General features: G+C 45.3%; 1 protein-coding gene across 2 annotated transcripts; it reads left to right on the plus strand.

The window, feature by feature from the left end:
* Window positions 1-608: 608 nt before the first annotated feature.
* Window positions 609-18993, plus strand: LOC117742925 (RNA-binding protein Nova-1-like). 2 transcript variants are annotated; one of them, XM_034550581.1, is made up of 4 exons: window positions 609-786; window positions 9136-9279; window positions 17423-17589; window positions 17971-18993. In XM_034550581.1, the coding sequence occupies exons 1-4, from the start codon at window positions 609-611 to the stop codon at window positions 18991-18993; spliced, it is 1512 nt and encodes a 503-aa protein (XP_034406472.1). The 2 variants fall into 2 exon arrangements, with proteins under 2 accessions (XP_034406472.1, XP_034406471.1); XM_034550580.1 differs by having other exon boundaries at window positions 612-786; window positions 9067-9279.
* The last annotated feature ends 6 nt before the right edge of the window (window positions 18994-18999 follow it).

The raw sequence follows: 18999 nt of genomic DNA on the forward strand, positions 1-18999 counted from the left end.
CTGTGGTCCTCTCCCGAGCTCTCCAACTATATTCCTCCCCTCTCGCACTACAAAGGCAACAATAACAACAGCTGCACTTATCACACGCAGGGCTTCACAGAGCAACATGACGCTGGGATGACTTAATGAAAGCTGGCGTTCCACCACCTCGCCTCTGCGAAGCTGTTGCACTTGTTTTAATGGCCGGTCGCCCCTCGAGACTCTGTTAGTGCGGCTTGCTTTTCTCTGAGGCGCGGGGGTCGTGTGTTGTGCGCGTCAACAATGAGGACCACGCTGTCGGAGCGACGCTGAGCGCGTTAAACGAGCGCATTTCCACTCATTGGGATTTTGGTATTTATATTTAGCCCGGTGAAGAGGGACGAGCGAGGCGGAAAGAGGAGACCGCGATCCCCGGTGTTGTCTGACATTTTGATCCCTTTGAGACCGCTCCGAGCACAGCCCCCCACTCCCCCCCAAAAAAACTTGTCTTTCGTATCGCTGTGCGCGTTATGTGGTGGTGGTGAGTGCGCCCAGTGTGTGTGTGTGCGTGCGCGTGTGAGTGAGGGGGGAGGAATAGCGCAGATTTATCTACAGCTCCGGTGGAGGGAAAATAAGATTTAAAAGAAAAGATGATGATGGCTGGTGGCGGCGGAGCGGCCGTGGACCACAACGGGATATACTCCAACCCTAACCTCCACAGCCTGCAGCAGCAGCCCCTCATGGAGGCTGACAACCCGGACTCCCGCAAACGACCGCTGGAAACTCCGGCGGAGGAGGCCGGCTGTACCAAGCGCACCAACACCGGAGGTAAGAGACTGCACGACGAGACGCGGCTCATCCACATGAAGTCTGTTGTAGCTGAAGAATGTGCATGCATATGGGGGAGGAAAGTGAACCAGCATATCAATGCATGCACGCACGCATTCAGCAGCATGTAGCACCTGTGCAGCTGGCACTTGGGAAACACCGCCTGTGTTTGTGGCTGTTACTTCGTACGCTGCGTATCTCAGCGGGGAGAGGAGAGCAGGCAGCCCGGCTGGCCGAGTGGCCTCCTCGGGTCAGCTCTGACTGTGAACCCAATCACCCCGCTGCTCCTCTCCACATCTGGAGTTATGCTGCTTACGTGAAGTATTTCATTCAGCCGTGATGCTTTAATGTTGCAGAAGAGAAGCCATCTGTTTAACAGTGTACATTGTAGGGTTTTATTGTGTGTGTGTGTGTGTGTGTGTGTGTGGTTGGGATTTAGTGGTACTTGTCTCTTGCTGAGGCCACAAGATAAATATGACCCCCCAGGGGTGTAAAAACAGGTAGTTGTACTGGGGCACTTGGGTTAGGGAGGCCTCCAACATTGAATTTGGCAGAGACTAGACCCTTGAATTTAGTTACTACAATGATTGAGCTATTATTTATATAAACCGTCAAAAAAGGCAAACTCCATCACCTCCATTTTTATTTTAGTGGTAAACATCACAGCAATATTGTTATGTTATTCAACATAAACTATAAAATACAATTATTAAATTAACTGAATAATTTCTTCATGCAATGATGATTGCTGGGTAATATAAATGTTTTCCAACATTGGCCTTTATTTGGTCACGTGATAAGATGATCATTTGGTCGCTAGCTCTGACAGCTTTTTCATTGGCTCTACTTTCCCAACACAATAGCCTCAGTAACTCTGTCAAAGCATCGTCCAAATCCAACAAATTGTTTGTTGGTAAAATATATCCACATTCTGACTACCATACGCCACAGAGTTGTCCTAAGCAACACAATGGGGAGGAGGCCTTTTGTGACGGATAACGGGAGCGGAACTGAAATGGCGTTGCAGTTGTAGTGCTGACAGAATCAGTCATGCCTCAGAAGTCCTGGACTCTGTAGTTTGGGAACCACTCACCTCTTGGTACAGTGCAAATCCATCTCAGTGGTATAATGTCTTAAAAGCCTGGAGACAAGGTGGCTGTTCAGACCCTCTGATCCTGGACAGTCCACTGTTGACTTGTGTGCACGCCGACACGAGAAGCACGAGACGTAACCGAGCCGTAGTATTCACTTGAGATGCACGATGGACTCTATAGATGTCTGGTTTTATTGGTTCATCTTAACACTGGCAGGAGTTAAGTATGCAGCTTTTGTTGACACAAATGTTGATGCAAGCTAAGCAGGACAACCCATGCAGTGAAAACCACACAACCGCATATAGATAGTAGGGTGCACTCATTACCACTTGTCGGGTGAGCCAAATCTAAGCATCTGTTTGGTGTTTTTGTCTGAACTGTCAGCACACTACACGCTCTGTAAAATTACAATGCAGACACGCATAACAGCCCGCAACTAACGGTTATTCCCATCGTCAAGCAATCTGTTGATTATTTCCTTGGTTCATTTGTCAGTTGGTTGTTCTATAGATGCCAGAAAGAAGGTGAAATGTCAATCAGAGCTTCTCTAAGCCCAAGATGATGTCCCCAATGGTCTAGTTTGGTTCAGTCAGCCGGCATAGAGGAGTAATATTTACATTTAAAGAAGCTGTAAATAGAGAATTTAGACTTTATTTTCTTAAAAAATAAAAAAAATCCCCCACAAATCGATTCATCGTTGCAGCGGGGAGTGGTGAGAACAGTGAGAGGTGTGTGTGGGGGGTGGGGGGGGCGGCGGTTGGGGCACTGCAGAAACACTGCAGTGCCATTTTAACTAATTGATCCTGATTATTTTTTTTCTGGGGGAGAAATAGTGGCGGCCAGTATAGCATCAGCGAGGAGGGGAGGTGTGTGCACACCTGCCTCATCAGTAAGATGTCGGAGCGCGGCAGCGGGGATGGCGGCTGACTCAGTGTGCCAGCTACTGCGCATCTTATTTCAGCTCGGGATTGTTATGGTCTGCAGCTCGCAGGGCCCATTTTATTCAGGAACTTCATGTTAATTAGAGGTCCGCGGAGAACGGGCACCATATGTTACTGAAATGTGCTTTGTCTGTCTCTTTGTGTCCCATACACGCCACCATGCGATGATAGCAGCATTATATACCTCTAACAGCACGGGTGCGTCTTTACCGCAACTCAGAAATGTCATTTCAGCAGTGCACATAAGGACCCTTGTGCCACTATACAGTATTTTACAGCATCACACATGTCCTCCATTAGCACCCCTAAAGCCACTGTAAGAACAGAGCAGTCACATGGTGTTCCTGCTTCTGGGAGAGTTTACACCATCCATTTGTAACACAGAGACTGCGCAGCGATCTTCCCCCGTCCAATATCCAGGTGATCTGAGCGGCTAGACGGTGTGAAATTGCATTTGGAGGATCTTAATGAATACTAAAAGTACATAATTCACTTGCTGCTGTAATTTTTATAATAGCATCACACACCGTTTCCCCGGCCCGAGTCCATGTTCTTTCAAAGGTGTCTCTGTGTCACAGCCCCGCCGGTGCTGCACAATTAATCGTGTCCCGACGATGGTCTAAGTCTGAAGAGGCTGCCTTGTTCCTCAGAGGCAAAGGTGTTCCAGATGGCTTCCTAAACACGATCATATCTGTGTCGAATAACCAATCACTTCGTCAAGGAAGTCAACCAGACAGGGCCGCTTGTGAGCTTTCAATGTGTGACTGCCCTCATTTAGTGTGGAGAGAGGTGGACACATGCAACGCAGAATGTAAATTATAATGTGCTTCGCAGTACCATCCACCTATGTTGAGCATTTTAAGTGTAAACATTGAAGGACAATATACAAGTGCAACTGTTTCTTTTTAATGACCTTTAAGAGCAGATTCATGGTGGATTTCTTAACATACATTTGACCATTTGTAATGGGAAATTTGGTTTATGCTGTATGAATGAGTCCTAAAACCCAGAAGTGAGTTCTTCATGTTCACTCTCCACAAAGTTAAATTTAAATTATTCATTTTTGTTTAGATACTTGAAATAAGGTCTGTCGTTAACACAAGTTTAAGAGATTTAAATATTTTGTTCTATGACATAACATACGTCAGTAAATACCTTGTGAATTCTGAAGCTTTTACATGTCTTTAAAAAAGTGGTTGCTCACAAGAGTCCAAATAAGAAGACTAAATGTCCTCACTGGGACACTAGTCCTCCTTTATAGCTAATTTTAGTTTTTTCTTCTCATGATTGTATATATGCTTTAAAAGTCATACATTTATTGGTGTTCATTTCAAGGAAATTATCTTGCTGAACAAACTGCCGCAGAGCTTATTTTCTGCAATAATCCAAATTCTAAGGAAAACTCCCATTGGCTTTTTGTGGAGGGAACCAGCGCACTGCTAACTGATAAATTAATCAGCCTTACCTTCCCGTAAAATCTGAGTTTGGTAATGTCAATACTAAAAAGCCTAACTGGATAAACTGATTTAAGACTAACTGGTTTAAATGAAGCAGCCATGTTCACTCATGGTATGTAAATTCAGTCTACACGCAATTTTATTGTTCTCCAGAATCACTCTCAATGTACTTAAGGAAGTTTTAGTCCAAATAAATGACATTTATATGGTGCAAGTCAGCGTAGCATTGCCTCTGAGGTGTTTGCATATGCAGTAGCTCTTAAAAATTTGATTTAGAGAGGTTAAAATGGCAGCCAATCTCTCAGTTCATTCTGATGAGTATCTGAGGCTAATTTGGTCCGCAGCACTGACCGAAGCTCTCTGTATAGTTGCACATACACATTTAGACCGTTGGTGTTTTATGTGACGTGTTTTTAGCATCCCCACCCCCCCATCTCATGTGCTCTACATGTAACGTTGGAAACCCACGGCCTGGTAATACTGGTAGACAGCCTGATAATCCTCAGCCGTCCCTGTAATCACCAGCTCCTCGAATGCGTCTGATATTGATCACGCTTTTTTCTACCGAACTGATCATTAACATGACTGGCAGTTGCAACAAAGGGAAGAAAGACTGTGCGCTTTCAAAAGCCGAGCCCCTCATAGCACTTTAAGAGCTGTGGATGCTGAATGGGGGAAATGACTCTCTCTTTTTATCAGCATTGCCCCTCTCTCCTCAGAATGAACATCTTTCATTCATTTCTCTCTAATTACCCATACTCTGAGCCCATGTTGCTGGCAAGCATGTGCCTCCCCAAAAGGTTGTGTGGCCAAGGGATTAGGTATGATCTCGTAATGTTACTAATGGAAAGGTTGGCACAGGAATGTGAGCTGTATTTCTTATTTATTTATTTTTTGGTGGGAAGGACACAGGTGCCCTTGCAGAGCGATGTGACGTGAGCGGACTGTGAATTTGCCAGGTGGCAGTGAAAGAGAGAACGAGAGAGAGAGCGAGAGAGCGATCGAAATGAAGACAGAGCAAAGCGGAGAGAAAAGAAGAGATAGATAGACCGTGAGAGGGACTGGAGTCTACAGAGAGGCTGTGTCTATAGACCAGAGCATCTCTCAGTAAATGAGACTGGTAGAATATTCTGGAAGCCATTTTGCTCCAAAAAACCAAACGGGCCGCGGTGATACGGTTTTGATTTGTGGATGAAATCAGTAGCCAAGAATAAAAAAAAAAAAGGAGTTCCCTTTTTTTAAAAAAAAGGTTCCCTAGAAACCACTATTAAATGAAGCCCCCCTCCGCCATCCACACAGAGACACTCGCACGCATGCACATTGCCGTTTTTACACAGATTCAGTCACTTAAGATACCTCTCGGCGTAAGATTTATAGGCGTAGTGATTGGCTTCATCACCCCCCTCCACCATTCTGCGGCACTGCCATTTGCAATGGTTGATGAGCCCCTCCGCCCTCCCAAACATGGCCGTCTAAGGGATTGGGGGTGGGGGAAAGGGAGGAAAGAAGGGTGGGTGGCGTAAGGCACGCTGCCTCAGATCACTCCTCCTCCACCTCCTTCATCATCTGCTTGTGCTAGCCGTACACCTCTTCAGCCACTGTTGAAGGTCACTCCACATGCCTGCCCGCTCGCCGCTGAATCCCGCTCGCCCAGCCACTTCACCTTTGTCACTTGCCACTAAAAAAAGTGAGTGAATGGACTGCCATACTTTATAGTGCTGCGTCAAAAGAGGCGGAGTGGAGAAGAAAATTAAATTTTTTGGGGACCGGCATCGGGGGTGGGGGGTGGGGGGGGACGTGACGTGCAGAAGGAAGGAGGCCACCCATTGGCCAAGCGCGGTGTCAGTCCTGCGCGCTGCTGCAGACGGACAGGCCACTCGATGAATATGGATGAGAGCAGTGAAAAGGGTGATGCGGCAGGGAAGACCCCCCCCCCCTTCAAACCGATGCAGGCTTGAACAATGCGTGCCGTCTTTCACTGAAAACACTGAGAGCCTGCATTAGCATTTTCTCAGACAATTGAGGCTCTGGCCAGCTGCAGGCATGGCTCGGATGCTGCGGTGAAATCTCTTTTTCTGCGCCCACCGATGAATTAGAACGGCGGCGGAAAAAAATTCGACTGGCCGCATTCCTCAACACTACCATTGCACCTATGCCTAGGCTAACGTTCAGATCCCCTTCAGAGATTGTGCCCCGGCATTGAGGGCGATCTGACAGAGGACTTGAGCAGCAGCAGATCTCAGAATGGGTAAGCCGCAAACTCTTTTTGTCTGACTTGTTGAATTTGTCCGTCGTGCTCGACTGCGTGCAATTTCATACACCAAAGGCTCATTTGTCCATTATTGCTCATTCTTTTTGTTCCGTCGTCCTTGCTGCTTGTCAGCAGCCGGTTAGTCCATTGAAATGCAGAATGGGTACTTGGAGGGGTAGTTGGAAGGAGGGAGGATGGTCACAAGGCATTTCCTTCCTGACCCACCCCCCTTGAGTGACTTAACTAAACCCATTTGGCTCAGCGTCCGCGTCTCTCCTCCAAGCCATCTTTCTAGTATTGGAAGTAGGGGGTATGAACTAACACCTCACTGGCTCAGCTTCCCAAATGTGCCCAACTGCTCCCGTTCCCTGGCGGATTGCAGCAACAGATTGCCATGTTTACTCTACCACATGACGCCATTAAAACCTGTTACTGTGATCTCAGACACTAGGACAGAATTAATTATTGACTAATGACAGCAAACGTGGCTGCGAGGGCGACGGAGGGAATCTCAGTGGCTTTCTCCCCTGCTGGGTTTACTCTGGTTGAAGATGAGTAGAAAGTTACGCAGTGGGTATTGGCTTGTCTGTCAACAACAGGTCTTTGGTTGTTTGCATCCTGCAATCAGTGCCACTCAAATTATATTCTTTGTGCGGATACGGTATCAGATATCTTGGGATAGGAGCGAGGGCTCAAAAGCTTTACGGCAACCGTGTCAGACATGCATGATCTTTATTTTCTCACCAAGGTCATTTTATTGTTATTCATGGTGAGAAAAGCAAAGAGCTGACTGCAACATAGCAGGAACTATAAAGATCAGATGGCCAGAGATGAACAAAGCTGCTTACGTGATGTCTATGTCCAGGTTTATCTTTATTTCTTGAGGATGTTCTCAGAAAAAGGACATACTGATCAGCACCCGATATATTAACTAGCTTCCAATGGTGGTGATGTCTGGGCTTCGAAATGCACGTAGGATTCGTTCTGAGGTTGTCTCCCCAACTGTGGCTAATTAATCTAAATCAAAAGTGAGATTCCATTAACAATCGTTTCAATGTCTGCATACTTGTCAGCCATTGATTATGAGCACAAAAACAAGCCTGTGTCTGAATGCAACATGAGGGGCATGCTAATGCAATAATGAGACAAGCTCCTTGTGGGCTGGGAAATACCTTACTGTCACAATGCCATGTTCATTCACATCCAAATCTAATGAGTGCATTACCGAGGCAACAGGTTGGTCTCAGTGCAGGGCTGCCCATCTCCATCCATCCATCCGTCTCTCCTCCCCACCATGCCGGTCAAGCCCCCCTCCCCATTCACTCCACGAAAACACAAGATGCAGTGAAACGGTGACAAACCTTGTCGTTTTCGGATCGAAAAATCTGTATCACGCTACGCTCCAATGTGTGTTAGAAATCTCACCCTGCCAAGATGGACAGTGCCTTTCTTCACATCGAGTGACGTCACCCTTGAGGCAGCTGCAAAAAGGATCGAGCATGACGTCATGGCATCGGAATCAGCATGCAGAGGAGATCATTTGTAACCAGTGTTGATAACGCACCTGTGCCAAGTGTTTACCATGATGTCATCAATGTGATATTCGGAATTCAGAGGGGAATCATGTCCGCTCCACACATCTATAAATAAAGCAGTTCTGATGTATTGTTGACCGGTTCCTTTATCATACTGGGGTCCAAGCTCAATATGTGGCTGATTGCTTTTTACTAGATTAGCAGCGACGGGATCAGGGTTTTCTTGGAAGGGACGCTTTTCCCAATTGCTGATTAATTATTAATTAGCATTGTAGGAGAGAGGAAGTTTCCCAAACTGAGAGGGAGAACCATGTTTGCCTGCAAATTCTGCACACTGATGGGCTGTCAATCACCGACTGCTACAAGCCATTGTAAGCCACAGAAGCCCCTTCCAAAATGGAGGAGATTTAGACCATCTTGGCAGTATACCCTATGAACAAATCTGTGGGATTGGTTCCCATATGTTCTTCTCACGTCTGTTAATTACGAGGGATCACTCTGCATTGGCATCCATAAGCGGCATTGGCTAATGCTGTAGTCCTCTGTGTGTACCTTTCTGTCTCAGAATATGCAGGCTACCTTTTGCAGACAGATTGGACCACTAGTGCTGTACTTCTTCTGGTTACGCGTGGGGAACGATCCGTAACACTGGACCCTGGTTTTGTATTCAGTCAAGAGGATTTCTAAAACCCTTGAAAACAGTTAAAATTAGACCTCTGCAAACTAGAAAGGAGGTCATCATTAACTCTACGAGGGAAATCTGGGACAGGACACAGAACGTGTCACAGTCTCTGATAAAATGTGAACGCATTGAAAGCTGCTCAAAGAGCTTCTTCCAGATACCTTCCCTTCACCAGACGAAGACAGACACAAGATATATCATTACCGTACCCCATACAAGTCAAAGCTACGTGTCCCCCATTGTGAATGTTGTGCTTGTTCAGGTTCCTGGGAGGAGGTGGGGGCTGGGCATCACTATGGCGTGTATGATGATGTACAGAGCTGCTTTACGAGACTTGACTCTTTCCCACTCTCTCCTCTTCCCCCCCCCCCCCCCACACACACACACAGAGGAGGGCGAGTACTTCCTGAAGGTGCTGATCCCCAGCTATGCAGCCGGCTCTATAATCGGCAAGGGTGGACAGACCATCGTACAACTGCAGAAAGAGACGGGTGCCACCATTAAGCTGTCCAAATCCAAAGACTTCTACCCAGGTAAGAATGAATCCCTCAGTATTTAAAATCCATGATCATATATTTATGTATGTATATATTTATGAGAGGAGAGGTCTGACTTATTACCCAGCTGAAGAAGTGACGCTTTGGTGCAAGAGAGCATTTGATATGTCCTCTTCATTTGGCAAGTAATTGCAATCCATTTTAATCACAGGCCGTTTGTCAACACTCTGAACTTGAGTACCCTGAAGTCCTCGGGGGACCAAACATGTTGGAGCTTACAGAAGCAGCATTTAGGTCTGAAGGCCATTTTGAAGTTGCTTTGCTGTGCGGCATACCTGGTGGCAATCGGGGGGCCCTCCCTACCTGGTGCCTCGGCGTAATGCAGGACTTGAGTCCATAACATCTGACAGATGTTATGGACTCAAGTCAAGACAATCAACTACACTATACATACTTTGCACACACATCACCAAGGCTAATATCGTTAACAATAGGAGCCAAACAATAGGCCACTTTAAATCTTGTGTTTGCCAGAGATGTTCTCATAAGCTTCTTGGAAATAAGTCATTCAGCATGAAAAAAGCATTAAAAAAGACTCATCGTCAAAAGAAATCTCAGTTCACTGAGACCAAAGCGGTCGATTAGTCGACTAAGAGGGGCAGCCCAGCTTTTCAGCTAAAATATTCTATCTTACCTTAAAAAAAAAGAATGGACCACAGAGGCCTGGTGTTGAAGCAGAAAAAAGAAGGCCTTCCCAGAAACAACCGGGTGTTCAATGGCATTATAAGAGAGAACATCACAACACTATTTTACTATATTCATATTTGTGAAGACTGTTTTTTAAAAGACGGAGACCAGCCAAAATGGAGATGTTGAGGCTTTCAGGGGGTCTCAAGTGTCGCACACTGAGTTGCGTCCTTCATTGCAGGTTTTGTTTATAGTATTCACAGTTTCATGTCGATGCATTAACTCTCTTTTCTGGCAAAATTGCACAGAAAATGAGAACAAACTCTGTGAGGCGGAGGACACGGCATGCATCTGAGGCCATAATTGTGCTGTGGAGAGTCTCGCTCAAAAATGGCAACAGGGGAAGGGTGCTCGTGCAGCTCGATGACCCCCATCACACGGAGGTCAAAGCCAACCCGTCTTATCCTCCGAACACAAACTCCTGAGCCGTACGGGAGTCTGTCCGTCCGTTTGTCCTTCATGCCTCAGAGGAGGTCCGACCTGCTGAAAAATAACAGGTGCTGAGTGTCTCGCTGCTTATTAGGTCCAGATGTTTTCTGTGATTACTGATGCAAGCAAATAATCCCTGTGTCCTTAGTATAGTTTTTACTGTATAGACATTTAGAATATATAATAACCTCTTTAGATAGGATATAGTTAGAAGTGCACAAAATATGCAACTTTTTTATATTATAGAGTACACAATATATGACCTTTATTTCTTTATCAGACAATAGGTCTTCTTGTTTTATTTAACTGTAGATTTAATTCAATTGCCCCTCCATTACTGAATCTGTCCTGTGACCTCTGCAATTTCAGTCTTTAGATCATTTTGAGAACACAATATCACGCTGCCGACAAAAATGCACAACATGGTTTGAATTTCATGTGTTCTGTAGGGAGTTACGTGTGATATATTGGACTGACAGAATCGTGGCAAAGAAGTAGCCGACGGAGCATCGGGGGAGAGGAAAAGAAGGATGTGCGAGCAAATATTTCTCCTGTACTTGTCTCTTCGAGCCATGTTTCTGCTAGCCGCGGTGAAAGGTCCCTCGTTCAGAGGGCACGGCACGGAAATTCTCCACATATGAGGCCAACTATGTAAGAGGGGAACGAAGCATGGCTACTCCATTGGCATGGCAACAAATGAAAAGGAGCGATATGTATCCTTATTTTTCTCTTTGGATTGTGGATGTGTTCATAGGCCACCCACCACCTGCTCGGCCCATCCCCCTACTCATTATCTAGATGAGTGAGAAGAGGAGTTCAGGGAGAGGATGCTGGCAACGATTTGATTGGGCCCACACAAGTAAAATGAAAGGAGTGTTTCTCTACGCTGCACAATAGTTGAGAAGTCAGTAGAAGCTGAAACTTTTTAAAAACTGTTAAGTATGGGCAACTTGGTGAAGTTTGAAAGTGTAAGTTTTTGAGGCCAACAAATTTAGCATGTCAAAGTTCTCAGCTACATCCGTTTTATCTCGCTTTCATTGTTGAATCAGCTGCAATGTGTGCTACTACAGCATGCTAATGCCATTACACACAGTTCACGCCCTCCACTCTCATCCTGCGGCAGCCTGAGCACACACTCCAACCACAGCACAATCGCACACTAGAGAAATCAAGGGACAACAACCGATGCAGCCATTTTCCTCTGCAATCCTGTCTGTGACGGCTCCCACACCCACCTCTGCGTCTCCCATCGGTCAGCGTAAAACGCGATGAGACATGAATGCAATGTTTTTTTATGGGGACTCTGCAACTGTGGCGGGTGGAGATGGACGAGCTGGGACGGTGCATGGTTGTGTGGTTGAGGGATGATTGTGTGACAAGGGGGAGTAGACCCAGAAATAGCCCGTTTCTCTCTGTGGACATGACCCCTTCTCCCAGCTGTAGTCAAGCTCCTCCGACGCATGCCAAGTTTCTTCTTCACTCCTCCCCACTCACTGCTTTTTCTCACATTTGGTTACTGGTAGTTGGGCGAGTTCAGGCCAGATAAGATGACATCATACTCCTCTACTGTCCATACTACTGTTTTTGTTTTCACTATTTGGTTTGAATCCATCTCAACTGTTGCGCAGCTGGATTTACTCAAGCCGCCCTAAACGCAATGTGCTGTGCGTTACCCACTTGTACCGCGCAATCGGCACACAAACACACACAAACACACACACACACACACACACATACGTACATACATCCGCATATTTAAGCAGCTGCAGTGAGAGCCGTGGGAGTTCACGATTCGTACACAAATTTAGAAACTAAACTTCAAACCCTTTCGCTTGGTGCAGCTGGCCTCCAGCCACGTACGTGTATTGAGTTACTTCGAGCAGCGCAAAACAGATCAGGGTGTTGTGATGTCATAGAAACACTGGGTGTATGTTTTCCATTATGTGATCATTAAAATATCGCAATATGTGACCTCATACTGGCAAACACCACTGTTCCATTTCCTTCAAAAAGTAGCAGACAGAGAAACTACAGCAAAGGCACAGTTTGCAGTTCTTCAGCTGTTTCTCCATGTGCAGTATATACTGTTCTCACTAACGCTCCCTATAGGACAGTATCACATCTGTCTGGGATGACATCATGGGCGGGGATTTCAAACTAATGGGAACTGCAGTCTTTTTCTGTCTGCAGATTCATGTCTTTGCCTCCGGTGCACAACATTTCTTCCTAGTGAATAGTTGTTGCGCTGTAGTATTCTGAAGTACTGTTAAGTGATGTACTGTGATGCAAGCACACAACCTGATGTTACACAAGGAGGTTAGTTTACTCGTCGCAATGAGTGGTGCTCAGCCTGTGAACATAGATGATTATACAATCAGGGTTATCGCAGCTTGAGATCATTGAATATACATGTTTAACAGAGAGCTTCAATTCCAACTATGGACAAAAAGTCGAAAAAACGTCTTAGACCTAAACTGAAGCCTAGACGTCATCAGTCTTACCTACACGCCATTTTCACGCAAGAAGTTGTGTCATAGAACTGCTTTCCTACCCCTCGGTTGATGAAATGTTAGCTGAGACACTACAGAGTTGCATTATGGGAAACACAGGATCCAGCGTTTTTGGAGCATAACTCCATGTTAAAGACTAAAAGTCAGGACATCTCAGCATCAACTATTCTTTTTATGCGGTCGGTTGCAAGCCCCCAGACTGTATCTCAGTGCAATGCTGAATCGCTGAAATATCTCTTTAACTAATGAACATCTCCCCCAAACTGGTGGCTAGCATGGCTGTTAAACGTATTCTTTGTAATCTCATTTCCGTTTACTTCGCTTAGTGTCACCAGCTTTATAATTTTTTACTTGCCAAAATTTTTTTTCTGGGCTTTTGTAAAAGATCAGGCGAGAAAATAACTATTTAGATTCTCAATATGTTAGTAGTTTGTCCAAATAATGCCCATTTAAGACTTTCCGCCAAATTTCTGTGAGGAGCTGCTAGCTGTTGTTAAACCGGACAGTTGGCGTAGAAAGAGCATGTCTCCAGCGCCGGAATGTTCTTTTTCTGCTGTCGGACTCGCAGGTGTACCGACATGCTTCGATACTTTTGCCAATCAAAGATAAAAGAAAATTTCATCATATGTGAATTCAGGCCATTTTCATATGTCATCCTCCCAATTGCTGACTGCTACTGTAAAACCATCTCATCGCAGCAGTGAAGCTACTGAATGTTCCCAAATATCATTCATTGTTTACGACGCCACTAGTTCTAAACCCAGGCGGCAAACCAAGGTTATAACAAGTGAAGCCGATGTAGAAGTGTCTTATAACTTGCTCTCTACTGACCAACAGGGGCAAACTCCTCTGGTTGTATAGAAGTCTATGTGAAAATGACCTAACTTCTCACTTGATTTATTACCTCAGTTAACATTGTAAACTTGAGTTTATGGTACATTTTTGGAAAATTATAATTAACGTCACATTTGTAAAATTCACGTTTGCGAGGAAAACCATTTTTTATTAGGATTTAGTTTTTGTATCAAAAAAAGTCCACGTAGTCGCCACACCACCCTCCACAATTTGCATTAATTTGATTAGCTTTGTGTAGCTCCTCTTTTTACGTTGTACATCACAGTACATGGAGTCCATCAACACTATAATCTCGCAATCTTTTAATTTGTTAGTTAGAATTAGCATGGACCTATAGACATGCTGGAATGATTGCACAGTGACGACCAGTCGTTTTCCAGTTCACATCTTGTTATAATTGTGTCAGCAACAATTTGCAATTTGATCTAATTGATATGTATTCCGGATGTATACTTGCCGAACTTAATAGTCTATTCTGATGGTTGAATATTTGTTAAAGGAGAAGTCTAGCGCTATTCTCTATTTTTCTTGTTGTTGACAAATCCCGTTTATAGACCCAAACCAACTGTGAATGTATTCTACTAACAAGTATTGTGTGTGCCTATCAAAGCACCAATGAGCCATACTGTTGCACTGGGTGGCATGTTCCTTCATTACCATGAACACACACACCGCAAGTTATCCCGCTAACACCGACCTCCTGCCTCAGATACTCATTAGAGCACCAAATATGTATTAATCCACCGCTGAAAATAATCTGCGACAAATGCCCTTTTCCTGTTGTCTGACTTGTCTTTGATTACATTTGACAGTGCACAGCTATTTAAACATATTACTGAGCTTTCGAAAAAAAGATACTATATATTTTTGACTTGTTTTTTATTGATGTAGTAGAAACCAATGGGCTTGGGGCTGAGAGACACTGACAGGCTGATGAAAGTAGTGAGCAACGGACTAATGCGTTGTTGATATCGGTCTTTCCATGAGATTTGTTGACATATAACAAATATATATATAGATATCGTCAACATTACCCATTACTCCCTTAAATGACAGTGTTTGACCAAAGATTATTTGTACCTTCAAACAATTGCAGTTGTCCTGCAAGACTGCACTTTGTGTCAGTATTTCCTCTAAAAGTCAAATCCCTGGTGTATTTAAATGAGACACAGACATCTGATCCTACTGCAGATTTATGCATGCAGGCATCCTGTTTCTCCTTACATTTGGAATTTATTGGTAAAAAGCATCATACAGCGTATTAGGACCAGGTGCATGACAATCAGTAATTTCTCTGGCTCAATCCAGAAAAAAGTTTGTGATAAGCATGGTTTACTTGTCTTTTAAACATGGCAGCAGTGATTGTTCTGGTCAGGCGGTTTCTGAGTTTGTTTCTGATTTAGTAGATATGAATAGCATGCTACAAAATTCCCCACATTCAAATCAGTGTTTACGTTTGAGAAAAGCATGCCATATGGCAACAGCATGACATGATGGATAGATACAGCACTCGGATATCCAGCAAAAACATTTCCAGCTCAATTTGTAGTGTGAATAATTACTTTGAAAAATCTGCTGATGTGATGACAGTAATTACGGGTGATACTTTATGTGTGGCATGCTAACAGTCTGAATAAATCCAATGGAGGATTTGGACGGGCTGTGGCAGAGGCAGGTTTTCATCGCAGGAAAGTTCAAGCTACAAAACAGAAGTATTGAAACTTTCCTACTTGGGGATCGAGATAAAGTCATTGGTCTCTCGGGGGCTGAAGGCTGAGATGTGTGCTCTCTCTCGGGGCCACTGACACCTTGTTCACTTTCCTCCTGCAAAACAAGAGGACGAGCCAACTCCCAGCTTTTATTATGAAATTCGTAGCCCTCCAGACAAAAGATGATGCAAGCAATTTAGGGAGTGAAAAAAAACACTGTGAATAGTAGCATTCAGATATAGTCTTCATGGTGTGTGAAGATTTGCTGTGATATATCTGCCTTAGGATGAGGTGACAATGTCAATCCTTTCTAGATGTGGATATGTTTAACGAGAGGTTGCCGTACCAGGTAAAGTAGAGGGACCTCCTCACCTAGCAACGGATGTTAGAAAAGTGAGGAAAAAGCAACAATTGCTCAAAGCAATATGTCTCCTAAGGATAATAAGGAAAGAACTCACCGTCTGAAAGCCCCACTTTTTTTGTTCACCTGCAGCGTAATTGAGTTTTACACACGTATTACTTCCAACCTCATCATATTTTATATTTCGTATCCTGGCTGCATACACAAGAGCATTTCAAACACCATAAATAATGTCCTTATACCATTTCTTCTGGCATATACACATTTTAATAGAAACAATATGGAATAACACAGTTGATATCGTCTTTTTCATTGTCAAACACCTGACTGGATAACGGACATTATCATACATAATCTTGTTTGATGAATACATGTGCCGACATAAAAAACAGGTCAAGCAGGGTTTGTAGTTTGGTTTAATTTGGTCACCTTAAGTAAAAATAAGGGTGTTAAATGTCCAGAACCTGTATCTCAAACCGTTTTATTTGAATATTCTTTATGCATTGTGCAGTCCTTTATGTCTGTTATGGAGAACTTAACCAGGAACCTATGACAATAATGTTAATTGCGGGTCAGGTGCCATCTTCCCCATTGTGCCCAATTAGAGATTCCTACTGCTTTTCCGGATATGCTTGAACTGAACCTATTGACTTTTTCCATCCATTATAAGACATGCCTGGACAAAGTCCAACCTGATTGGCATATAACCAATCAGGTTGGACTTTGACTAATTTCCCTGGATTAATTTTAAGCATTTCCTTAGTTCTGATAAATGGCCAGGAGGGCTGATACCGATCTGTGTGTCACCCAATCTTGTAATTTTGGATTCACTTGAATTAGAAATGAAAATGCCAACAATGAAGTAGAGCAGCGCCTCTCCGATGGCCTTATCAGCTGCTCTTCCCATTTACAAATTTGCTTCAATTAATGGAGAAAAGTTGACACTTATTTTTCTTACTAAAATATTTGCTTATTCAAATCCATGCCGGGAGACATTTCCTATTGACTTCAATTGGAGAACAGTGAAACGCTAAAGAGGCAGGAAGGTCGATACAAAAGGGAGAGTGTTTTAAAAAATCCTGCAAGCAAGCATAAAGGACTCGCTGTTGCATCACCTGTTTCCACGGCTTGGCCCCTTTACCATGGCAACGGAATGCCGGTTGGGTCGTCAATGTGGGTGTAGAAATAAGCCTAGAGGAGGAACAAGCGTGTGTGTAGTCTATTAGAGCTTCAAGGCAAGGACGGGCTCAGTAATATAGCCCTGAAAGAGTTACATCAGTGAAGAGGAATCCTCCCCCAACCACCCCTGTGGCTCGCTAACCAAGCACGGTTCTTTCTTTAAGCTGTTTCTCTGTTGATTGTGTAAATGAAGTAAGCGAGGAATAGCTTAGTAATTGCGTCTCTTTGTGAAATGTCAAGGAGCATTTTTCTATTGCAGAAACTTCATCATATAAATGTAGATTTTCGTCCAACCCTGAGCAAATCCCTCAAATCTGCTCGCTAAAGACGCACATTACAGGAACTCATCGCTTGTGTTTGTCCTCTCCCTTCTTCTTTTTTCATCTCAGGAACAACAGAACGCGTCTGTCTGATACAGGGTACAGTCGAGGCCCTCAATGGTGTCCACAACTTCATCGCGGAGAAAGTTCGCGAGATGCCCCAGAGCGCCCAAAAACCCGAGCCGGTCAGCATACTGCAGCCACAGACAACCGTCAACCCAGACCGCGTCAAACAGGTGAGATACTGTACAGGCAGTGAGGTCACAAGGAGGTGTGGCCACTGTGTGGTCGGGACAGGTCCCTTTCAGGACAGCCTGTTTATTAGTCAATCGGCCTTACTTGTTCTCTGGGCCATGACCCGCAGTCTGGTTGGGTCAGGAAAATGTGAGAGTATGTGGTTATTTTTACCTACAGTCTTTCATAGCAAGACAGAGCCGTGTGGCAGCTGCAGCCTAAACCCTTGGGATTAACAAATCGCTGAGTAAAGCGGGGGCTTGTACAGTACTCTGACTCAGTGAGAGACATCCCTCTTTCCGTCAACCATTTATGTTAAACCCATTTAAACCTTTCCTTTGTTACCTTTTTATGGCTACTTCAATCTTTCTATTTCTCTACAGGCCAAATTGATCGTGCCCAATAGCACAGCTGGGCTGATCATTGGCAAGGGAGGAGCCACGGTCAAAGCGGTGATGGAGCAGTCAGGGGCTTGGGTGCAGCTCTCTCAGAAGCCAGAGGGCATCAACCTGCAGGAGCGGGTGGTGACCATCAGTGGGGAGCCTGAACAGAACCGCAAGGCTGTGGAGATCATAGTGCAGAAGATCCAGGAGGACCCTCAGAGCAGCAGCTGCCTCAACATCAGCTATTCTAACGTCTCAGGCCCAGTGGCCAACTCCAACCCCACCGGCTCCCCCTACGCCAATACGGCCGAGGTGCTGCCCAATGCAGCCGCAGCAGCCGCCGCCACCGCCTCCAGCCTTCTGGGCCAGGCCGGCTTGACAGGAATGGGCGCCTTCCCCGCGACCATGTCCAGCTTCTCTGGCAACGATCTGCTGGCCATCACCTCGGCCCTCAACACGCTGGCCAGCTACGGCTACAACACTAACACCCTAGGTCTGGGCCTCAACCCTGCAGCCGCTTCTGGGGTCCTCGCTGCAGTAGCAGCTAGTGCCAACCCGGCCGCTGCCGCCGCAGCCAACCTGCTGGCCTCCTACGCTAGTGATGCCTCCGGCGGTGCTGGCCACCATGCTGCGACCCTTGGGGGGTTCTCGCTTGGTTCTCTAGCAGCTGCTACAGGGGCTTCCAATGGTTACCTAAATGCTTCATCCCCACTGATGGCCTCCTCCCTATTGGCAGCAGAGAAGCTTGGGGACGGGGCCAAGGACGTGGTTGAGATCGCTGTGCCCGAGAATCTGGTCGGTGCCATTTTGGGGAAAGGAGGGAAAACGCTGGTGGAGTACCAGGAGCTAACGGGGGCCCGCATCCAGATCTCCAAAAAGGGAGAGTTCATTCCTGGTACTCGGAACCGTAAAGTTACCATAACAGGGTCGCCAGCCGCTACGCAAGCAGCGCAGTATCTGATCAGCCAACGGATCACTTACGAGCAGGGCGTGCGTGCTACCAACCCACAAAAGGTGGGCTAAAAGGAA

This window comes from Cyclopterus lumpus, chromosome 14 (assembly GCF_009769545.1).
Source record: "Cyclopterus lumpus isolate fCycLum1 chromosome 14, fCycLum1.pri, whole genome shotgun sequence".
NCBI classification, from domain to species: Eukaryota; Metazoa; Chordata; class Actinopteri; order Perciformes; family Cyclopteridae; genus Cyclopterus; species Cyclopterus lumpus.